At 32.4% G+C, this 17,708-nt stretch overlaps 3 protein-coding genes across 11 annotated transcripts in view; all 3 read right to left on the reverse strand.

Annotated features, from left to right (window-relative positions):
* The window catches only part of LOC126918207 (synapse-associated protein 1-like), a 93,509-nt gene extending 88,252 nt beyond the window's left edge, over positions 1 to 5,257 (reverse strand). For 3 of the 4 annotated variants that reach the window (XM_050725892.1, XM_050725889.1, XM_050725893.1), the window contains exons 1-3: positions 4,963 to 5,257; positions 594 to 791; positions 309 to 347 (exon numbers count right to left, since the gene is read on the reverse strand). In XM_050725892.1, the coding sequence (XP_050581849.1) occupies positions 309 to 347; positions 594 to 791; positions 4,963 to 5,096 (371 nt within the window). In that variant the 5' untranslated portion in view covers positions 5,097 to 5,257. The remainder of the gene's footprint in view (positions 1 to 308; positions 348 to 593; positions 792 to 4,962) is intronic. The other variant, XM_050725890.1, reaches the window with a different exon arrangement.
* Positions 5,258 to 6,238: 981 nt separating this feature from the next.
* LOC126918223 (uncharacterized) lies at positions 6,239 to 9,570 on the reverse strand. The gene is made up of 4 exons (XM_050725918.1): positions 8,518 to 9,570; positions 7,862 to 7,902; positions 6,892 to 7,088; positions 6,239 to 6,632 (listed from the first exon to the last, which is right to left on the reverse strand). The coding sequence occupies exons 1-4, from the start codon at positions 8,600 to 8,602 to the stop codon at positions 6,578 to 6,580; spliced, it is 378 nt and encodes a 125-aa protein (XP_050581875.1). The 5' UTR covers positions 8,603 to 9,570; the 3' UTR covers positions 6,239 to 6,577.
* Positions 9,571 to 9,701: 131 nt separating this feature from the next.
* Positions 9,702 to 17,509, reverse strand: LOC126918189 (apoptotic protease-activating factor 1). Of its 6 annotated transcripts, none has more exons than XM_050725831.1 (12): positions 17,348 to 17,509; positions 16,514 to 16,751; positions 16,246 to 16,420; positions 15,922 to 16,059; positions 15,531 to 15,845; positions 15,220 to 15,455; positions 15,007 to 15,136; positions 13,780 to 14,865; positions 13,658 to 13,710; positions 12,706 to 13,579; positions 12,229 to 12,627; positions 9,702 to 12,171 (listed from the first exon to the last, which is right to left on the reverse strand). In XM_050725831.1, exons 2-12 carry the CDS (start codon positions 16,699 to 16,701, stop codon positions 11,659 to 11,661), a joined length of 4,107 nt encoding a protein of 1,368 aa, XP_050581788.1. In that variant the 5' UTR covers positions 16,702 to 16,751; positions 17,348 to 17,509; the 3' UTR covers positions 9,702 to 11,658. The 6 variants fall into 6 exon arrangements, with proteins under 6 accessions (XP_050581788.1, XP_050581789.1, XP_050581787.1 ...); XM_050725832.1 differs by having other exon boundaries at positions 15,922 to 16,050; positions 16,514 to 16,770; XM_050725830.1 differs by having other exon boundaries at positions 16,514 to 16,770.
* Between the last annotated feature and the right edge of the window lie 199 nt (positions 17,510 to 17,708).

Here is a 17,708-nt window from a genome sequence, read left to right on the forward strand (position 1 = left end):
AAGCTTAATTTCTGCATTCCTGGGGCAATCTAAATGTGCGGAGATATACGAAATATGCGAGAATATCGAAATTAACGTGCTCGTTATATTATCGTAGGATAAGGCAACAAATCTCCATACGAGTTCTATTTCAACGTGATGATGAAAATTTGCATAAACATTGGCAGTGCGATAACGTGAATTGCGATATAAAACATAGCCAAACGGCAGCACTCTTGAAGTAACTTTATCGGACACGGTCGCAATAAAATGTCGAATTTCACTGGAACCGCAAAGGATCGCAGTATCATTTCCAAAAAAAACCTCACCGTGGTACGGTCGAGACTGCTTCTGACAAGTTTGTCCAACTATGGAGAAAGACAGTATCGATTAAACAAACAATTTGTAGCAAATTCACATATATGTATGTATAGCTTACTACGTTCACTATCTTATCTAAAAAGCAGAAAATATATTATTAACTTATTTAGCTTGTGTGTTACGTTTAACTACATCTTTGAAGAAACCAAGAAACTCGTATCACGCTTATCGCAGTTACTACCATTTTCCATAGTTGGGCAGAGGAATGGATGGAACGTTTCGACGGTTCTTACCTGCTGGCGTCGTCGTCTTTCGTCTGTTCGGCGACGGTACTCTCGGTATTTTGCGCCATTTGGGCTCCGTTCATCGGTTTTCCAGCCTGTGATTCGCCATCAGCTCCCTGTCCAGCGCCGCGGCTCAATCCCGGAATTCCTCCGCTGAACCAGCCTGTCATCTGCGATTTTACACCAACCAGCATGCTTCTGGTCGGGCTACGCACAAAAGGAACGATTTTTTTTTTTAATTCAACGCAGCGACTATGGGCTTCGTTCGACATTGTACAGCTACCTTAATACGTAACTAAAAAAAAAAAAAAAAAAAAAAAAGGAAGAAAGAAATCAGAAACCGATAGTCAAAAACAGAAAGTCACATACGAGGGAACACAGAGGGAAGGAAAGTCGGACGGGAGAGAGCGTTCGCTGCGAACGAGTGTTTTTCTATTTTCGAGCTAGTTTATACAGCGATAATTAGCCGAGTCTATTTACTTTTTCTTCTTGCCTTTTTTTTAATCCTGTTATCGCGTAACGTGGCAAAGTTCGAACTGCGAGTTGCAGGTAATAACTTGAACGAGAAAGTTGGTAAAGCGCATCGTCTAGCAACGTCGTTATTAAGAGACGTTAACGCGATACAATTTCACCAGGCATTTATCCTGATCGTTGCACTTATTCTGCCCCGTTATTCTCCATTCGCGTATATAATAATAATTGCAGTAGGAGGAAGCGCAGGAAATTCGCCAAGTCGACCAGCTTTTTCGCTGAAATTTTGAGAACTGTATAAACATCGTGACGTGCTTCTCATTTTTACCATTTGCCCAACCTCTTCGAGGCTGCCTTCTCGCCATGGTTACCTAACGTTCCAGGGAAACAGGCCAATGGGAGGAGAACGTACTCCAAAGTGTGCTTTCGATTCCTGCCTATTCGCTGTAAATATGTTACGTGGAAAAACGGGTCAACGTGATCGAGTTAAGTAACAAGGGCAACGAGAAACACTATGGCAACTGTAACTCGTTTAATAAATAGTGCCGCGGCTTTTATAAATGATTTACCGATGTTATAATTTTGTCCAATCAATAGAGAGATCTGTGGCTGAGGATCGTGAAAAATTTCATCTCCCTAGCACCCTTTTTCTTGCCTCTTAGCAGGTGGATGAACAATGAACGACCTTTTCCAGAGATATATTATCATTTCCTTGCTCTAATTAATTTTTATTGGTAACAATGCATCGATTTTCTTGAAAATTTACCGTACTCGATCAGAATCGTAAATAAAGACGAAATAAAAATCATTGTGCGGTAAATCGAGAATCGACGAATTTGGAATAGCCACGTATTTCGACTCTTGCGAGTATCGTGTCTTTATCTTCGTAATCGAATAAATTTCTTTATGCCGATAACCACGCAACACGTTTTCTCTGTTTTATGAAAAATACACCACTACGCATCGTGTTACCATCGATCGTTACCATCTTTCTATTAAGCTTCCTGTCCACCTCTTGCAAAAACATTTATCGCGAGTTTATTGTAAAAATAATTTGTTAAACATGGAAACTATTAACGCCACTCCTCGGAATTCCGCATACGAACCTCGAAGAGCCGTATCGATATCGCGATAACGAACGCCGATGCTTCGTTAATAATCGGTATGAAATGCGCATCGAGCCGTTGCAATTATTTTCGTTTATGAATAAATCATCGTTCGTCGAAATAACAAACATATTTCCCTAAAATATTTTATGATCGTGGAAAAATTAGAAAATTTATCGTCTCTTCGTTCGTCGTTAATCCATGAAATAAAAAAAAAAAAAAAAAAAAAAAGGGAAAAGAAGAAGAACCAACGAAAGAGGAAAAAGAAGGAAAAATATGACAGAGAATAAAAGTAGCAATAAATATTAGAGAAATGGGAGAAAGGAAAAAATTACGAGGTCTCATTACTATTATACGAAATTTAACAGTTTCGTGGGAGGGCGACTGCGGTGCTATCGATTGCGACCTATATAAAAGATTACGACCGCCCCCCACTCCTTTATGGAAACATCGCTGTTTCTTCGTACACGAATGGAGCTCGTTCGAATCCTCGACTACACCATCGTTCAATCACGTATATAGCGTTATATCGCCGACTTCTTAGAAAACATTGCTTCCGATCTTCCAACGGGGAAACAATTTTTCCAAAGGAGCAGAATTTCCACGCCGGAAATTCTTCCACACCTTTGACGAAATTCATGTTCATCAACGATGCATACTGGAATGTTCGTCCCGACAGTAGTCGAAGATCTGCGGAATATAATCAACCGGGCAACTGTATCGAGAAATTTCCTCTCGTGAAACTGTTTCGTTTATACGATCAATGAAAACGACCACGATCTTTCATCTTATTTTCTTTTCCTTTTTCCCACTCTTGGTATTTTTTTCTTTTTTTCTCGTTCTCTTCTCCTTTTTTACGTCTTTCATAGAAGACGAGTGGCGCGGTCGAATCAAGAGGCAGCTCGATAACGTATCTGACTTGGAAAGCTGCGTTCATCGGCAACGTCGTGCTTTTTTCACCTTCACCTAGTCGTCCAAGGAAAAATAGTCGGACGCGATCGAATAAAGGGAATTAAATTAACGGGTTGAAACCGTGACTCTTTGGGGGAAAAAAGGAAAGAAGAGAGGAAAATGTCTCACGACGCTCGCAACGCGTGTACGAGCGGGTGCGGAGGTGAAAAAACAAAAATCGAATTCTCGTCGTAAAGCGGAGAAAGGGAACTGACTTTCTATTGTGAGTCACTTGGCCAACGCGAGCAAACTCATTTCGCGTTGTTAAGAATACGCCTAATACGTATAAAGGTACGGCGAATCTTATATTTCACAAAAATCCAGCAAAAACCATGCGAATGATATCATAAAGTAAGAATAGAGAATGGAATACAAGTACAGATTATTTCGATTAAACGTTAAATTTTAGGTCGATAAAAAAAGAAATCCATCGAATGGCGCATTGATTTCGACGCAATGAGCGCTGACACGGGGGTTAACACTAGTACTACCAACCGGCAAGATGCGAAGTTCCTACCCAAGAAATCGAAATGGAAAATAGACGAAAAAATACAGATACCAAGAACAAAAAACGAGGCTTTGCCCATACGTGTACTTTATGAAAAATCATTCAACTTCTGACAAATGCATTTATATGACATATGAAAAATTACGAATTAGTCGTGTCGATTAGTTTGGTAGATTTAGTAATGCGATTTGGTAAATGCATACGTGAGATCGTATTAGGAAATTTGTGATAGCGATTTGTGTAACGCGATGACGTTCCATCGACCCATGCAATCCTATTCCCGAAATCCATTTCTCCTGACATAACTTTTAGGAAATAACTATATAAACGTGTTTCATTTACGAAGTTATTCGATAACGCCTATGCAAACCGGCGACCATCTCGCATTTTCCAAGCGGAAAATATAAACTATCTCGCTAGGAATATCGAGGAAAGTTACGGAAACGTGAAGAGTGTGATGTAACATATAGACGCTTGTAACGTTTAATATCAGATCTCGTAAAATGGAAATAGAGAATAATATGTTGCTTTGAAAATTTGGGAATAAAATTTGGAATTAAAAAAGATACAGGGGGTTTCTGCTTTCTTGGTGCTTAAAAGAAATTAATTAATACCCTTAGCAGATATGCATGAATCGAGACATGGAATTCTTCGTTGGAGTAAATTTTAACGAAAATGAAACCACGGTATGACAGGCACGGGATAATAATAGTAGGGTTTTGTATCTGTCATTAATACCGTTGTCATTCGATGCAGTTTTACAAATTAAGAAGTATTTTCGATATATGGACAGAAAGAGATAAACGCATATTGTGCAGTTACACAGTTGTATCTTATTGACATTCAATTTTGAGTTAAGAAAACAAAGATAAACTTATCTAACTCCAATGCTGTCTTACTAGTCTCCTTTTCAGTACTGCATTATATAAATGTATGACGACCGTGTATCTTAACCTCATTCCGCTTTATGAAACGTCATATTGCCGTCCAGTAAGTAATTTATATTAGCAGAGAAACACGAATGTTATCGATCTAATCCGAAAACTATATTCGAGATCGAATCTAAAACTTTACGCGTTGTGCAGATGCGCAAAAAGAGCATATACGCGTGTCTGACATTCGATCGTAACTTACGCATTTTCTGCTGAAAATAACTGTATCTATATGACAAATAAAACGTATTCCTATGAAAATTAAAACGCAATACACGATTCTATAAAAGACGGAATGTTATAGGTACGATTGTTACGAGATTCATTTTTACAGAATGTCAGGATGATATTCGTCTGAAAGAGGTTACGACATTCAGTGGTAAGACAATAATATAGGTTAATAACGATACCTGTCTTTTCTATCTGGATCTTCTCCTCCTTCAGTACCCGTGGGAAGTTTCTCTTCAGTCGGCAATTCTGTGCCGGCGTCTTCTCCTTTCTTTCCCATCCATGTAGACACCTGATTCGTTAAACCGGTGAACATTTTCAATTACAATGCGACAATTACTTCACTCTTGAATATGAGCGTAATATCTTTGTCTCCTTTCTATCCTCTACGGTAGCACAAACGTTACTGGAAACCCTTGCGGGACCGAATGACGACGAAGACTTATCCGTTTCAACGGTCGCGCAACCACGAACTGCGCGGATCTACGTGTGACAGCGCATATCACATTGCGCAGTGTAATTCGCTCGATCGTGGCGTCGCCCGTATCGAACGGAAAAAGATGAAACTAATATCGCAATCGATTTCCATGGTACATCAGGCAAAATATAACCTGTACAATCTAAGTTGTAAGTTATACATTGCCGTATAAACAGTGCTTGCAAATTGAAATATTCCTAGATTTTCTAGGGACACTAGTACAATTTTCTCTCAGATAGAACGTAATTTTTAGCGCCATAGTTTAAATACAAAAAGCAATGAATAGTGTATTTCAGAAAATTACATGAATTATAACGATTTACTTCTCTAACAATAAAACTAAACATGAAAAAGATAATATTAGGAAGCAGTTTTTAGAAAAATATATTATTTTATTATATGTATACAAGGCAATGATAACATTATCGAACTTGGTATACAATTTGTACATTTCCTACTTCTTCGAGTACTTCAGTATCAGTGTTGCGAATCATTAAGACCAATAAATTGTACATTATTACTTAAAATTAGAGGTAGATATGTACGTAAGCATATTCACCTAAATCTACTATATTACTACAGACTAATGTACTATAGATTGGTGTCTTTGTTTACAATATATGCCTTTAAATGTTGTACTGTATATTGAAATTATGTTCTATGAGTTTCATTGGTACATTTGTACTTAGTACAGGATTTAAAATTTGTGCATTGCTAAATGAAATAAAAATACGAACAGTATCTTATGTTCAATATCACAGCTTAATATGAACATTTTATGAAGAATTTTATGCTATTACTGTCTCATTTTTGGTATTCAAACATATTTTATATTAAACAGACTAACATGACAATTTATATCGTTTGCTTCTTGGTCATCAATGTTTAAAATTTTGAACTTTTGAATTTTCCAATTATTGGTGTCTCGCGTTCCTGAATGCTGGCATTTTTAACGTTTACTTTCGAACATTACATTTAAGTGTAATTGATCTAATCTATCTAATTCGCAATTGCTTACTTTCGGGATTTTATGATTACTTACATCCGTTGTCTCAGTGATTGCTTACAGCTTACGTTGGTTAATTCCTTTTTTATACATGTAACACCAATTTACTTGAATTTGTAATATTTACAATTTTACTATGGAACTTTCATAATCAATGCTGATTATGAATTTTCCTAACTTTGTGTTTTACTCTTGTTCGAAATTACGTAAAGGTCGAATAAATTCCGCAAGTCACTAAAGTGATTCTAATATTCTAGATATATACATTTAAGTATTTGGATCTCTAGGAATGTACATTGTCCTGACGTAGTCATTATTTTTCTTTCGCCAGCGCTTTTTCGGTTAAAGATGCTTGTTCTCTTTGATACCTGCAAAATATATTATTTAATCAGACATGTAAAATACATACATAAGATAGAATCTTGTAATTTAATTTATCGCTTATTCACACATAATGTATACAACGCATGATATAATGATATTGGTTTAAAAGACATATGTATATGTGTGTTTATCAACATATCAATATATCCGCTATAAATAATACATCGGAACAGAAAGATCATTATATGATTATTATTATACTAACATAAAGATTCTTGCATAACATATAAAACATAGACTTACATTACTCCTCGACTAACTTGGTACAATGCCGTTATAGCGACGAAGAGATTTACGCTAAAAAGACTCCAGTTTTTCGGAGTGATCGCTAAAGAGTACCTGGTCCAGATCACGCCAGTAATGCCCAAGGCAGACGATTGGGTAATAGAGATTTCACTTGCTGGTCTCTGCAGATCACTGAGGCCAGCTATTACAAGTCCCTGTAATTTGCAAATTCCGATTTAACGCAATTAAAATATATACATATATATTATATTATAAAAAATGAGAAAGAAATGAAGAAGGAAAATAAGACACGTACCACGATAGACTGGGAAATAACGAAAGGGTCAACAATGCAGATCACATTCGGATGATTTACTTTAGAAGGCTGACCTATATTCAGCTAGGTAGATTGACCGCGATTTGTTATAAGTATGCACGCATGCGCGCGTAATACCTAAGAAACATTATCCGTGAAATTTACATTTATCTAAGTTACGAGTATGTGACATTTACGCGAGATAATTTTCCTTTATTGTTCTTTAATATTGTGTTAGAAAATAGGTATCGATGATGAATGTATATTGTTGATTCTATGCCCTATTGTGGAAATGTAGAAGCATTACGGAATTATTGAACATGATGTTGATGACAATAACGACATTCATACTTTCTTTCGTAACAAACGTTACCAGATCAACATCGCATTTGGATCAAGTCCATGAGGATACACGGTCGAGTAATATTTTTATAACGTTTAGCGCGCAACGAAGGACGTGAAACACGCGTACTGTCTACTTCATGTTAAAATTGATTCATTTATACTATAGAAAGAAAAACTATGTATGTATATTTAGATAAGGAAAGATCTTAAAACGTAATTAACGAATTTCTTCTCTTGTCACAATCTGATGCGATGTGTATATGTCAAAAAATATACATATGTATATTAAATACTTCAAGAGACATTAAAGCTTCAGATATTACTGACCCATTTAAAAGCTGGTGCCCAGAAAAATATAGTCTGCGGACCTGAAAGGGGAAAATAGGTCAAATTGCTGTTATGTATTTCTTTTATATGTTATTCGTATGTAATCCAAAAAAAGAAAACAAATAAAATACGAATAATTCGTGGTGTAATGATAACGATCGTGTCATATCTCCGAATTCACGTGAATCGTATTTCAAAATGTACACACGTTACTTAATCGTATTCCAACAAGTTCCAAACTCCAATTACAAAAAAAGTTAATCTGTCGTAAGCTTTCAGATTATTCAGTGAATATTAATGCGTTATCATTAATACTTTGAACTCGTTGACATTGTATAAATTCGCTAGACAACATGAAAGGAAGAATGCATAAAACTATCCGAGCTCTAGTAGATATGCAAGACAATGTGTCACGGAATGACATTGATTTACATGTTCACAGATATGAAGACGGTCAAGTTTATCTAAATATATACTATCGTATGATACACGAGACAGCAAAAAGGTAAGGTATGCCTAAAGCTTGTATGACGTCACGACATCGTATTTTTTACCTCTTCGACCGAATGAGAGTGATGCACAGTGACACGAGCGCATATGTCGTACGCACGTGTCACTGCTTGAGAAAACTGGATAATCATTGATAACTTACTAACCAGCTGGGTGATTCCACAGTGGCTGGAACTTCTGTGGCACAAACTTGCCAATCACGTTCATTGTGTTTTTGTAGGCGACCGACATTGTGTTTCACGCGTTCACACGCCGATAATTGTCAAAAGGCAAACAAAACTTAGCAAATGAATTACTTAAAGATCTGCCACAAAACGAGTGAACGTGGAAAGTACAAGCGGTAAGACGATCCGTACACTGAGACTGAATATCGCGAAGTGCACCGATTGGTAGCCGCGCTGGTGGTACGGGTAGTCTGCTCTTTCCTTTCCCCTCACAGATTTCCGGGACTTAAACCACTAGTCTAAAACGTACTCTGTATCTCTGTATGTGTGGTTTATATTCGCACATACTGTCGTAGATTATTTAGGACCATGTTAAACATACATGCACTCATGATCGATCAATATTTACGGATAATAGTGATATAATAATCAACGCGCGATTAGTAGCACGTGCAAGTACCCTTCAAGAATTATCGATTCGAATCTATACTTAAAAATAATACAGCATGTCGTAAAATCTCGTCTCTAACCACTTTTGACATATCAAAGATCTATCAAAATAAAGGAAATATTACATGTATAATATTAAAGTTTCGTTTAATAATGTACAAATTTATCCAATTTATCATTAAATTTGAGCGGTTATATTTAAAATTTCGATGAAATTATCGTATTGTCATTTGAAGATAAGACTACAACTGATATGATGATGTTATCATGTAATCTAAATTATACTTATCCGTCAGGTCGTTTCCAATTGTTGGAATTTAGTGATACGTTTATTAATAGACACATATAGTTTTCAATTCAACAAATGAATTCCAAATACTCCTGGCGCTTCGAAGATATGAATTGTTACAGTGGTGTATAACTTTTCAGAGAGTAAACTTCTAAACGTAAGATAAGGATATTAATTCTCTAACTTTACCGATAATGTACTATATCACCTACTAACAATACACATGCCATAATATAAATAGTATTGGCATTGGCCTAGAGAACAAAATTGAACGGTTTGTGCAGTTGCCAAATCGTATGTCGCATGGTCATTCTGTTCTATTAATATATTAACCACGTGTAAAGTTGAGGATCGCAATGCGGTAACGCGTTTTAAGAACGCAATTCCGCTCTCGGTACGTTGATCTCGTGGGAACGAAACGAGAATATGTATTTACAAATGTATTTTATTTATGTACATTAAAATGTATATAGCCTTTATAACATCAAGTAAAATGCAAATAAATCGCACATAATACAATAAATGCTATCAAAAATTGAGCTCAACGAGAGAGAATGCAAACTTTGTTTTGGCCGACAAACATTATGGTTTACTCGTGAGCAGCGTTATTGTTCGCATCTCCCATAAATTGCACCTCAGTTAACATGAATACATTGATCATGTGTATTCCTATATCACAAAATTGATAAATATTTCGACGTCTACATAACTACATATTTGTCATTGCATGCATCGAATGCGTCAGAATTTATGCAACCTGTACAATATATATCTTATTTCATTCTTTTACAAATAATTGTACTTCGTAATGTTGACAACTTTCCCTCTATACATTATTGTTCTGTTTGTTATATCTTTAAATATTTATCTTATTAGAATATTTAGTAATACTATAATTGTATAGAACAAAATAAGTTCGCTAAAACTGAAAAAACATTGATATTAAGTGAATGGCATAAAAATTATAGTATAATTTTATCATATTATTATGATACAAATTAGGTATAATTTTTATGCCATGCAATTAATATACAATAGTTCATGTTCAATATATAAAGTAAATGCATAACTTAAGCCTTATTTAAAGGAAATTGCGTCATAAATTGATTGTTAAACATATAACTTAAATATACAAACACGTTAAACATTCGACGTCTTTAAATATAGATATCTATTATACATTTAAGGCACATAGTATAAAATAACGACAGAAAATGGTATTGACTTCGTTGTTCGATGAACGAGCAAACATCAGACATGAACGTTTTCCTGAATTTATAAAACATTAGAAATTTACTTTATATTTTATATTTGTTGAATGAAATTTGGCTTTTTTAAGATATTATGAAAGACTTACTCCCGCACATTTATAATAGTGTATAATAATTATATTATAACATTGTTATAATATAATTTATAAAATTAATAGAAACTTAAATCGAATTTTCTTCCATATCGTTGACTTACAAATTTAGCACTTTGTAATTTATTCTTAAATAATACAAAATAAACATCCAAATACAAGATAATAAATTTCCTAATTATATAAAATTATGTTCTAGTTTTATCATGTAATATAAATATTTTATGAATTTTTCTAGTATTTATAATAAAAGTTTTGATCGCTAAAAATGAATAATTTTTTGCGACTTTTTATGGTAAAATACAATTTTCCGTATTTACAAAAATTGTGTATATAATGCCACAATATATTTTATATATTGCAATAATACTTACTTATAAATGATATATTAGCATTTGTATGTACCCTATATGGTACTTGAGTATAATTATCTAAAATATGTAAAAAAGAGCATTTGTACAAGTAATAAATAGAATAAATCTTACAAGCTACATTTACCAACTTGAGTCACCTAAAAATGGGTTTAAAAACTATAAGTGACTCAAAATATATAGCTACTTCTAAGGTCTGTCCAAAAATTGTATTGTCTATAAATTCATTATAAAAAATGTAGTCGGAACTGCAACTATGGCTCTTCTGTGTAATTGTATAAATAAGAGATCTTATAATTTTCTGATAAATGCATGTGGCAGTGGTATTAGGATATTGTTAAGTAGTTTTCATGTGCTCCATGTGCAGTTTTGAGCATCGATCAATTAGATTGTATAAAAATGCAATAAAATTTTAACACCGTCGTTATTATGATCATCAGCATCGATCAGATTCTTATTTTTCTACTTGTAATGTATTTTATCTTAATGTAGTAGTCATATCTACCATTCATAAAACTCAATTCATTGAGCTTATATCAAATTTTTACTTATATGCAAGTAAAATTATTAGAACAAATATAATTTCAATAGACTAATTATAAAATTTTTTTAAATTGATTTATAAAAACATTTAATAAAAAAAATTATCATTAATTATATCCACATAATGTAAAAGTACTAACAGATCCATATATATCAACTGTAACAAATTTAGTAAAATCGGTAGATATGCATACTTTAGCAAAAAAATTCGAAGGTAGCTCGACAACACCTAATAAGGCTGGCTTGTTAGGATTTTTACCCTCTTTAAATTTCCAAAATTTAGTTTCTTTATCTATGTCAGACTTAGTATCTTTATCTTCTACCTGATTTTGCATATTGAAGATACACGAGTCTATGCTTTGACTAGTAGACATATTTGGAGTAATATTTCCCTTTACACCAACGGAAGGAGTACTAATGCTGCGATTTATTCGTATTGATGGCCATTTCGGTTTACGTATGTATAGAGCTAAAGCAATGTTCCACCAAACTAATTCATCGGAACTTACAGAAAGCAAAATTGGGACTTTAATTACAGATGGAGCCCAACGTAACTGAGTAACAGAACTTGTATGAAAACTCAATTTATTTATCTCTTCCGATGTTGATGTATCAATAATCTGAAAAGTAACAACATTGTAATTTAGCTAGCAAAATTGTTTATAATGAATACTTACAGAAATGTCTCCATCTTCGAAACCTATAGCTAAATACTTCTCATTTTGCGAAATTTCGCAGCATGTTAATTTCTGGGTATATCTTTTTCTAAAATATTCAATTATTTTGATATATGCCGGCAACGACATTGTATTTTGTTGTAATTTATAGAGAACAACATCTCCATTTTCATTTAACACAGCTAGAAAACTTTTGTGGTAACTTAAGCAACTATAAATACTAACTGAATCTAAATTTTTTACTATGTCCACTCGCACCCAATTTGTGCCATTAATATTCCAAATTGTAATTATACCATTTCTAGTCACTGTTACTACACATTCTTTATCAACTTTATGAATTGCAATAATATATCCTGCATCTTCAATTAAATATGTTAGTTTTACGTTTTCCCACACCTGTAAAAGATAATATATAAATTAAGACAATCTAGAAATATTTTATCATTTCTGATATATAATACAATTTTATTTTACTTTTAAGTTATTATCAGTTCCTCTACAAACGAGTATATCACTGTTGTGATCTCTTTTCATATCTAAAATTTCAACTAACTCCACATTAGACGTAAAGTTTAATACAGGTATATTTTCTTTGCTCCTTATGTTAAATATATTGACAATGCCTTTATCAGTGACATAAATTATTTTCTCTGCATAAAGAATTAAGTTATTTATTTTTGCATTAATAGGTTCAGTTTCTGCTATTTTATTATCATCAACTAATGTAATAATAGTATTTGACAGAGTTTCCGTAACGATAGTATCCGGAGCATCACCAAAATTCTGTACTTTTGCATCAAATAAATGTTTTCTTATTGAAGTACTAGTTCCTTCTACTGGAAGTTTCCACTTATGAAGTAATTGATTTTCACTACCGCAAATAATGTGACATCCTTCTTCTTTTAACCAATATGTATCCAAGGAGGAGACACGACTTCTATAAGTAGCTATTGGCTGATGTCCAACATCTGTATTCCATATATTTATAAAACCACTGGAATCGGCTAAGACTATGTACCGACCATCATTAGTCAAACTAGCACAAACATAAACAGTTTTTTCATTTTCAACACTTGCTCTTGTTTGCTTATTGTAACTATGTATATGGTTTTGTGATCTAAACCATTTTACATATACAGCTTTCTCTTCAGTAACAATGAATAAAGAATTATTTTGTTCTGGCACACTGCAGAAAAGGATAATTTTCTTTTTCTGTAAATCTACATTATATGATGATATATATGTATACTCTTCTCCATATTTATAATACGATATTAGGAAACCATGTATTTCATCCATTACATGAAGCAGATTACTTCCCATTGTAAACGCTATATTCTTAAGGTTACTACAAAAATTTATGTCTTTATTTTTTCAATTATCAATATATAAACAATGTATAAGCAAACAATTTTATTAAATTTACCTTTGAGGGCTACGGCCAGGATCTGATAATATATTTCCACGACGATCCCAAATCTAAAGAAAAGAATCTTATTTTATTTAATGAAAATATGTTAATAAATTTCTATTTAAATTTATTTATACCCTTATTGTTCCTTTGTTTGTACAAGCTGCAACAGAACTACTGTCATGTGCAAATGTCATATCCAATATAACTTCACCAGGAACAGAAAATACTACTGAACTATCATCATGGGGAATTTTACTTGTAAAAATTCCACTCCAAAAAGACTGTTTTTGTCTTGGACATAATACAGCAACATTATTTTGTTTATAATTTTCGTCATCAAAAAGTCTGAAAAGTTTCACGACACCATGGTCATCTAGCGATAAAAAACAATCTCCTTCATTAGATATGATAATCTTTTTTATGCAAGAATTCTTGTCATGTCCAGTGAAAACTTTTTGCCTCTTGTAAAAGGTATCCCACAAAAATATTTCACCTCTTCCGTTTCCAATTAAAATTAGGTTTGGATCACACGTAAAACATAACGTGTGTACTTTCGTTAATACTTCTTCACTCAATGGCATATCCATGTGCCTTAATTTTTTAGCATGAAATATATATAAATACTTGGATCTTTCTTTTGCAAGTTGAGTGGCAGTATCTTTAACATATCCTTCATAAGGATGACTCAAAGCAATTTGTACTATATCCAAACAATTTTTACGCCTATGTTCTGCTATAACACTTGATTGTTCTTCTAAGAATTTTCCCAAGTCTATAAGACGCATTTCATATACTCCATCATAATTTTTGGTAATATATTTTCTATAATTATTTAAATCGATCAATAAATTATTTAGGCCACTATGAATTATTGCTTGCTGAATGAAATCAAAATCTAAATATATATTAGGAAACTCATCATATAATTTTGCTTGTTCCAAATGGTATCCAATATAGGAATAACTGTAATTATCCGCCGGTAATTTCGAAAAATTACCATTACAATATTTACGATATTTTTCAATCAATGACTTGTGCATTTCTACTAATTCACCCTCTGAAAATTTTTTTCGTAGGTGGCAAAGTAATAAATCATGTACGCCATAAATGTAACTTCGTAATTCTGCATTCCACTGTTTAGCAGCAAGCGATTTATGGCATAGATCAAGCATCATTTCTTCAACTTGAAAAGGAGATCCTCCCCACAAAATTTCCAATGTCTATAAAGCAAATATATATACAAAAATATAAATATATAAATAAAATAAAATAAATAAAAATATAAATATATATACAATATATACAACTTTGAATGTTTTATATACAATTATTAAATGGTGTAAGACCAAAAGTTCTATTACCTGCGGTGTTATATTAACATCCTCTCTAAAAATAACTAATTCTTCATAATGTTCTTTCATTTCAAGAGGTAACTGATCTATACACATATTAAAAATGGCTTCTTGTTTCTCCAAGAATTTTTTAATTACACTAAAAATCATATAAAACATTATTTAATATTATTCCAACATGAAATTATTTAAATATATACGCTTATATGTTTGACATATTACTGATTTTTTTCATCCTTATTTCTTAATGAATCCAAGTAATATCTCCATCTCTTTGAATGTAACTTCATATCATGTTTAAATTCTTCAAATTGTGCAGAAAACATTGCTATTAATAAAGGCATCCCTTTACATTCTTGATTAATTAGTTTTGCTTCCACAGGAAGTCGTTCCACTTCTGTATCTAACACCTTAGCGAACAGACCTAAAGTTTCTGCTTCAGTAAATCCATCATTCATCTGTAAATAAATAATATCCATAATATGTTTATTAAAACACATGAATATCATATACAGATAGGAAAAATAATTTACTTCAATGACACAAGGTCTCTTTTCCAATACAACATCAAGATCGGCTGTAATCACTAATGTTTTGCATTCAAAATCAAATGTGTCAATTATTTTTTTATCACAAACATCGTCCAAAATTAACAAAGCATTACAATGTTTTGCTCTACTAAAGTAATCTTGCAAGAAGTGGATCAACGAATCCTTTAAAGATTCTGGTTTATATGAATCTGGTAATATTTCCAGGTTCTTAACAAGGTGATATAGTCTATTAAGTTGAATTAATATATCTTCATCAACTGAACGCTTATGTCCAAATTTGATCCAATATACTTCATTCTGGAGGAAATATAACGAATAGCTTAAATTACAGACAAATATCGTGCTTATAATTTTTTAGTGTATGACAACTTACATAAAATATATTTCTTATAAATTTACTATTCTTTAATGTGCTAGCTGTTAAAGACGATTTACCAAAACCTTTCATACCATGCAGTACAATATATTCATTAGGTTGTAATTCTTCTAGGCAATTTTGTAACTGTTTCATCTAAAATGAATGACCATTAGTTTAACATTATGTAAAAATTATCCATAATGAATAACATTGGCATTAACAATTATATGATAACTTTTCTTTTTAAACTTACATAATTGATTTCCATAAGTATGCATACATAATAACAAATATCAGAATTAATAATAAATATCTGATGTTTTAATAACATATACGTACCTTTTCCTCTCTTACCACAGTTAATGGTGAAATTGGCGGAAGAGTGGGTGTACCCATATACTTTATATCTGAAAAAGATTTTCCATTTTCTTCAAGTTTGTCCATATCATCACTTAACCATTCATAATGATGTCTTAAAGCTTGGCGAAAAATATCAAATGCATATGGACCACGACTAAAAATGAAAGGTGATGAAGGAAATTAAGCTTCTCAAAAATATTTTGTTACATAAATGTAACAAATTTTATATTCCATATCTAATTTATACCTTGGAAGTATATCTAGTAAAATTTCAGCTTTTCTCTGTTTAGAAGAACCTTTTTCAATTTCTTGTATGTGCTGATCTCTTAATATATATTCTGATTGCAATGGCTTCATAATACCATTATGTACATCCATATCAGCCACTATATTTTCTCGTAGCATTCTAAGAATATGTTTATGCAATTTTTCCATTGTTATATTTTTGATGTTTTGTAAATATGTTTTGTTACATTACATTTGTCCTGTTTTTAATGAAATTATCTATAAATACAAAGAGAAATAAAACTCTAATTCTAACATGAAAATTTTTAGGTAATAAAAGTATATATAGAACGTCATTTCTTATTCCTAAATATAGAGATATCATGGCTTTCAAGCTAAATAAACCTTGACAAAATTTCTGTTACTTGCCTACTTTATATATATTTTAAATAATAAATTAAACTAACAGTAAAGGTATGAAATTAGTTATGCTTAGAATGTTCTGTATAATAAATGCTTATATTTCATTTACAAAAGTATTATCTTGAAAGAATTTACAAACGAAAAAATATAATACAACATTCGTAATATACATATGATCTTTGTTATATATACATATGTATAGACCTATGTTCTTCTTGAAGATAATCTTGCTACAAGTTTCATTCTTCTATATATTTTGTATAAATAATATACTTTTATAATAATAAAAATCACTTATTTAATGTATCGTTCCTACTTCCTGTAACTGTAACTTCATAAAATCAAAGGATACTTCGGTCAATGACTTCAAAATTAAGTTCAAAGACTTTAATGGTTCGGAAATTTTTAGAAATAATTCCTCATTCAATCTTACCTGATTAATGCTGTTTGTGCTCAAAATGTACAGTATTTCTGCGTGGTCTTTGTTTGATAAATAAAATAATCGCCTTATCACTCAAAGCAACCTCACCATCTAGGACTAACTGAAGTAAATGACTACTACCGCGTGCCTGAGTCAGGCAGCGTCGTTGCCATTGTTGCCAAATCTACAAATCGAACTCGTAGTTACTTGATTGGTTGTTGCTATCACACAATAACAGTTTTCCCGCCAATTCTGTTACTTTTCAAAAGTTCTCTCAACGAAAACTATTACGATAGCGTTAAAAAATGTAGATAATAGGATCATTTAAACATTTAAGGTGATCAAAAATACGATTGAAATGCAGATAACGAAT

Source organism: Bombus affinis, chromosome 7 (assembly GCF_024516045.1).
Source record: "Bombus affinis isolate iyBomAffi1 chromosome 7, iyBomAffi1.2, whole genome shotgun sequence".
Lineage (NCBI taxonomy): Eukaryota > Metazoa > Arthropoda > Insecta > Hymenoptera > Apidae > Bombus > Bombus affinis.

Excerpts from the sequence above, each read along its gene's own strand:
- LOC126918223 (XM_050725918.1), bottom strand. The coding sequence starts at position 8,602 with ATGTCGGTCGCCTACAAAAACACAATGAACGTGATTGGCAAGTTTGTG. Across the intron at positions 7,903-8,517 it reads ACTGTGGAATCACCCAGCTG|GTCCGCAGACTATATTTTTC; the intron begins GTTAGTAAGTTA and ends TTCCCCTTTCAG. Across the intron at positions 6,633-6,891 it reads CAAGTTAGTCGAGGAGTAAT|GTATCAAAGAGAACAAGCAT; the intron begins GTAAGTCTATGT and ends TATATTTTGCAG.
- LOC126918189 (XM_050725831.1), bottom strand. The coding sequence starts at position 16,701 with ATGGAAAAATTGCATAAACATATTCTTAGAATGCTACGAGAAAATATA. Across the intron at positions 15,846-15,921 it reads TTATAAGAAATATATTTTAT|AATGAAGTATATTGGATCAA; the intron begins GTAAGTTGTCAT and ends TATTTCCTCCAG. Across the intron at positions 13,711-13,779 it reads CAAACAAAGGAACAATAAGG|ATTTGGGATCGTCGTGGAAA; the intron begins GTATAAATAAAT and ends TCTTTTCTTTAG.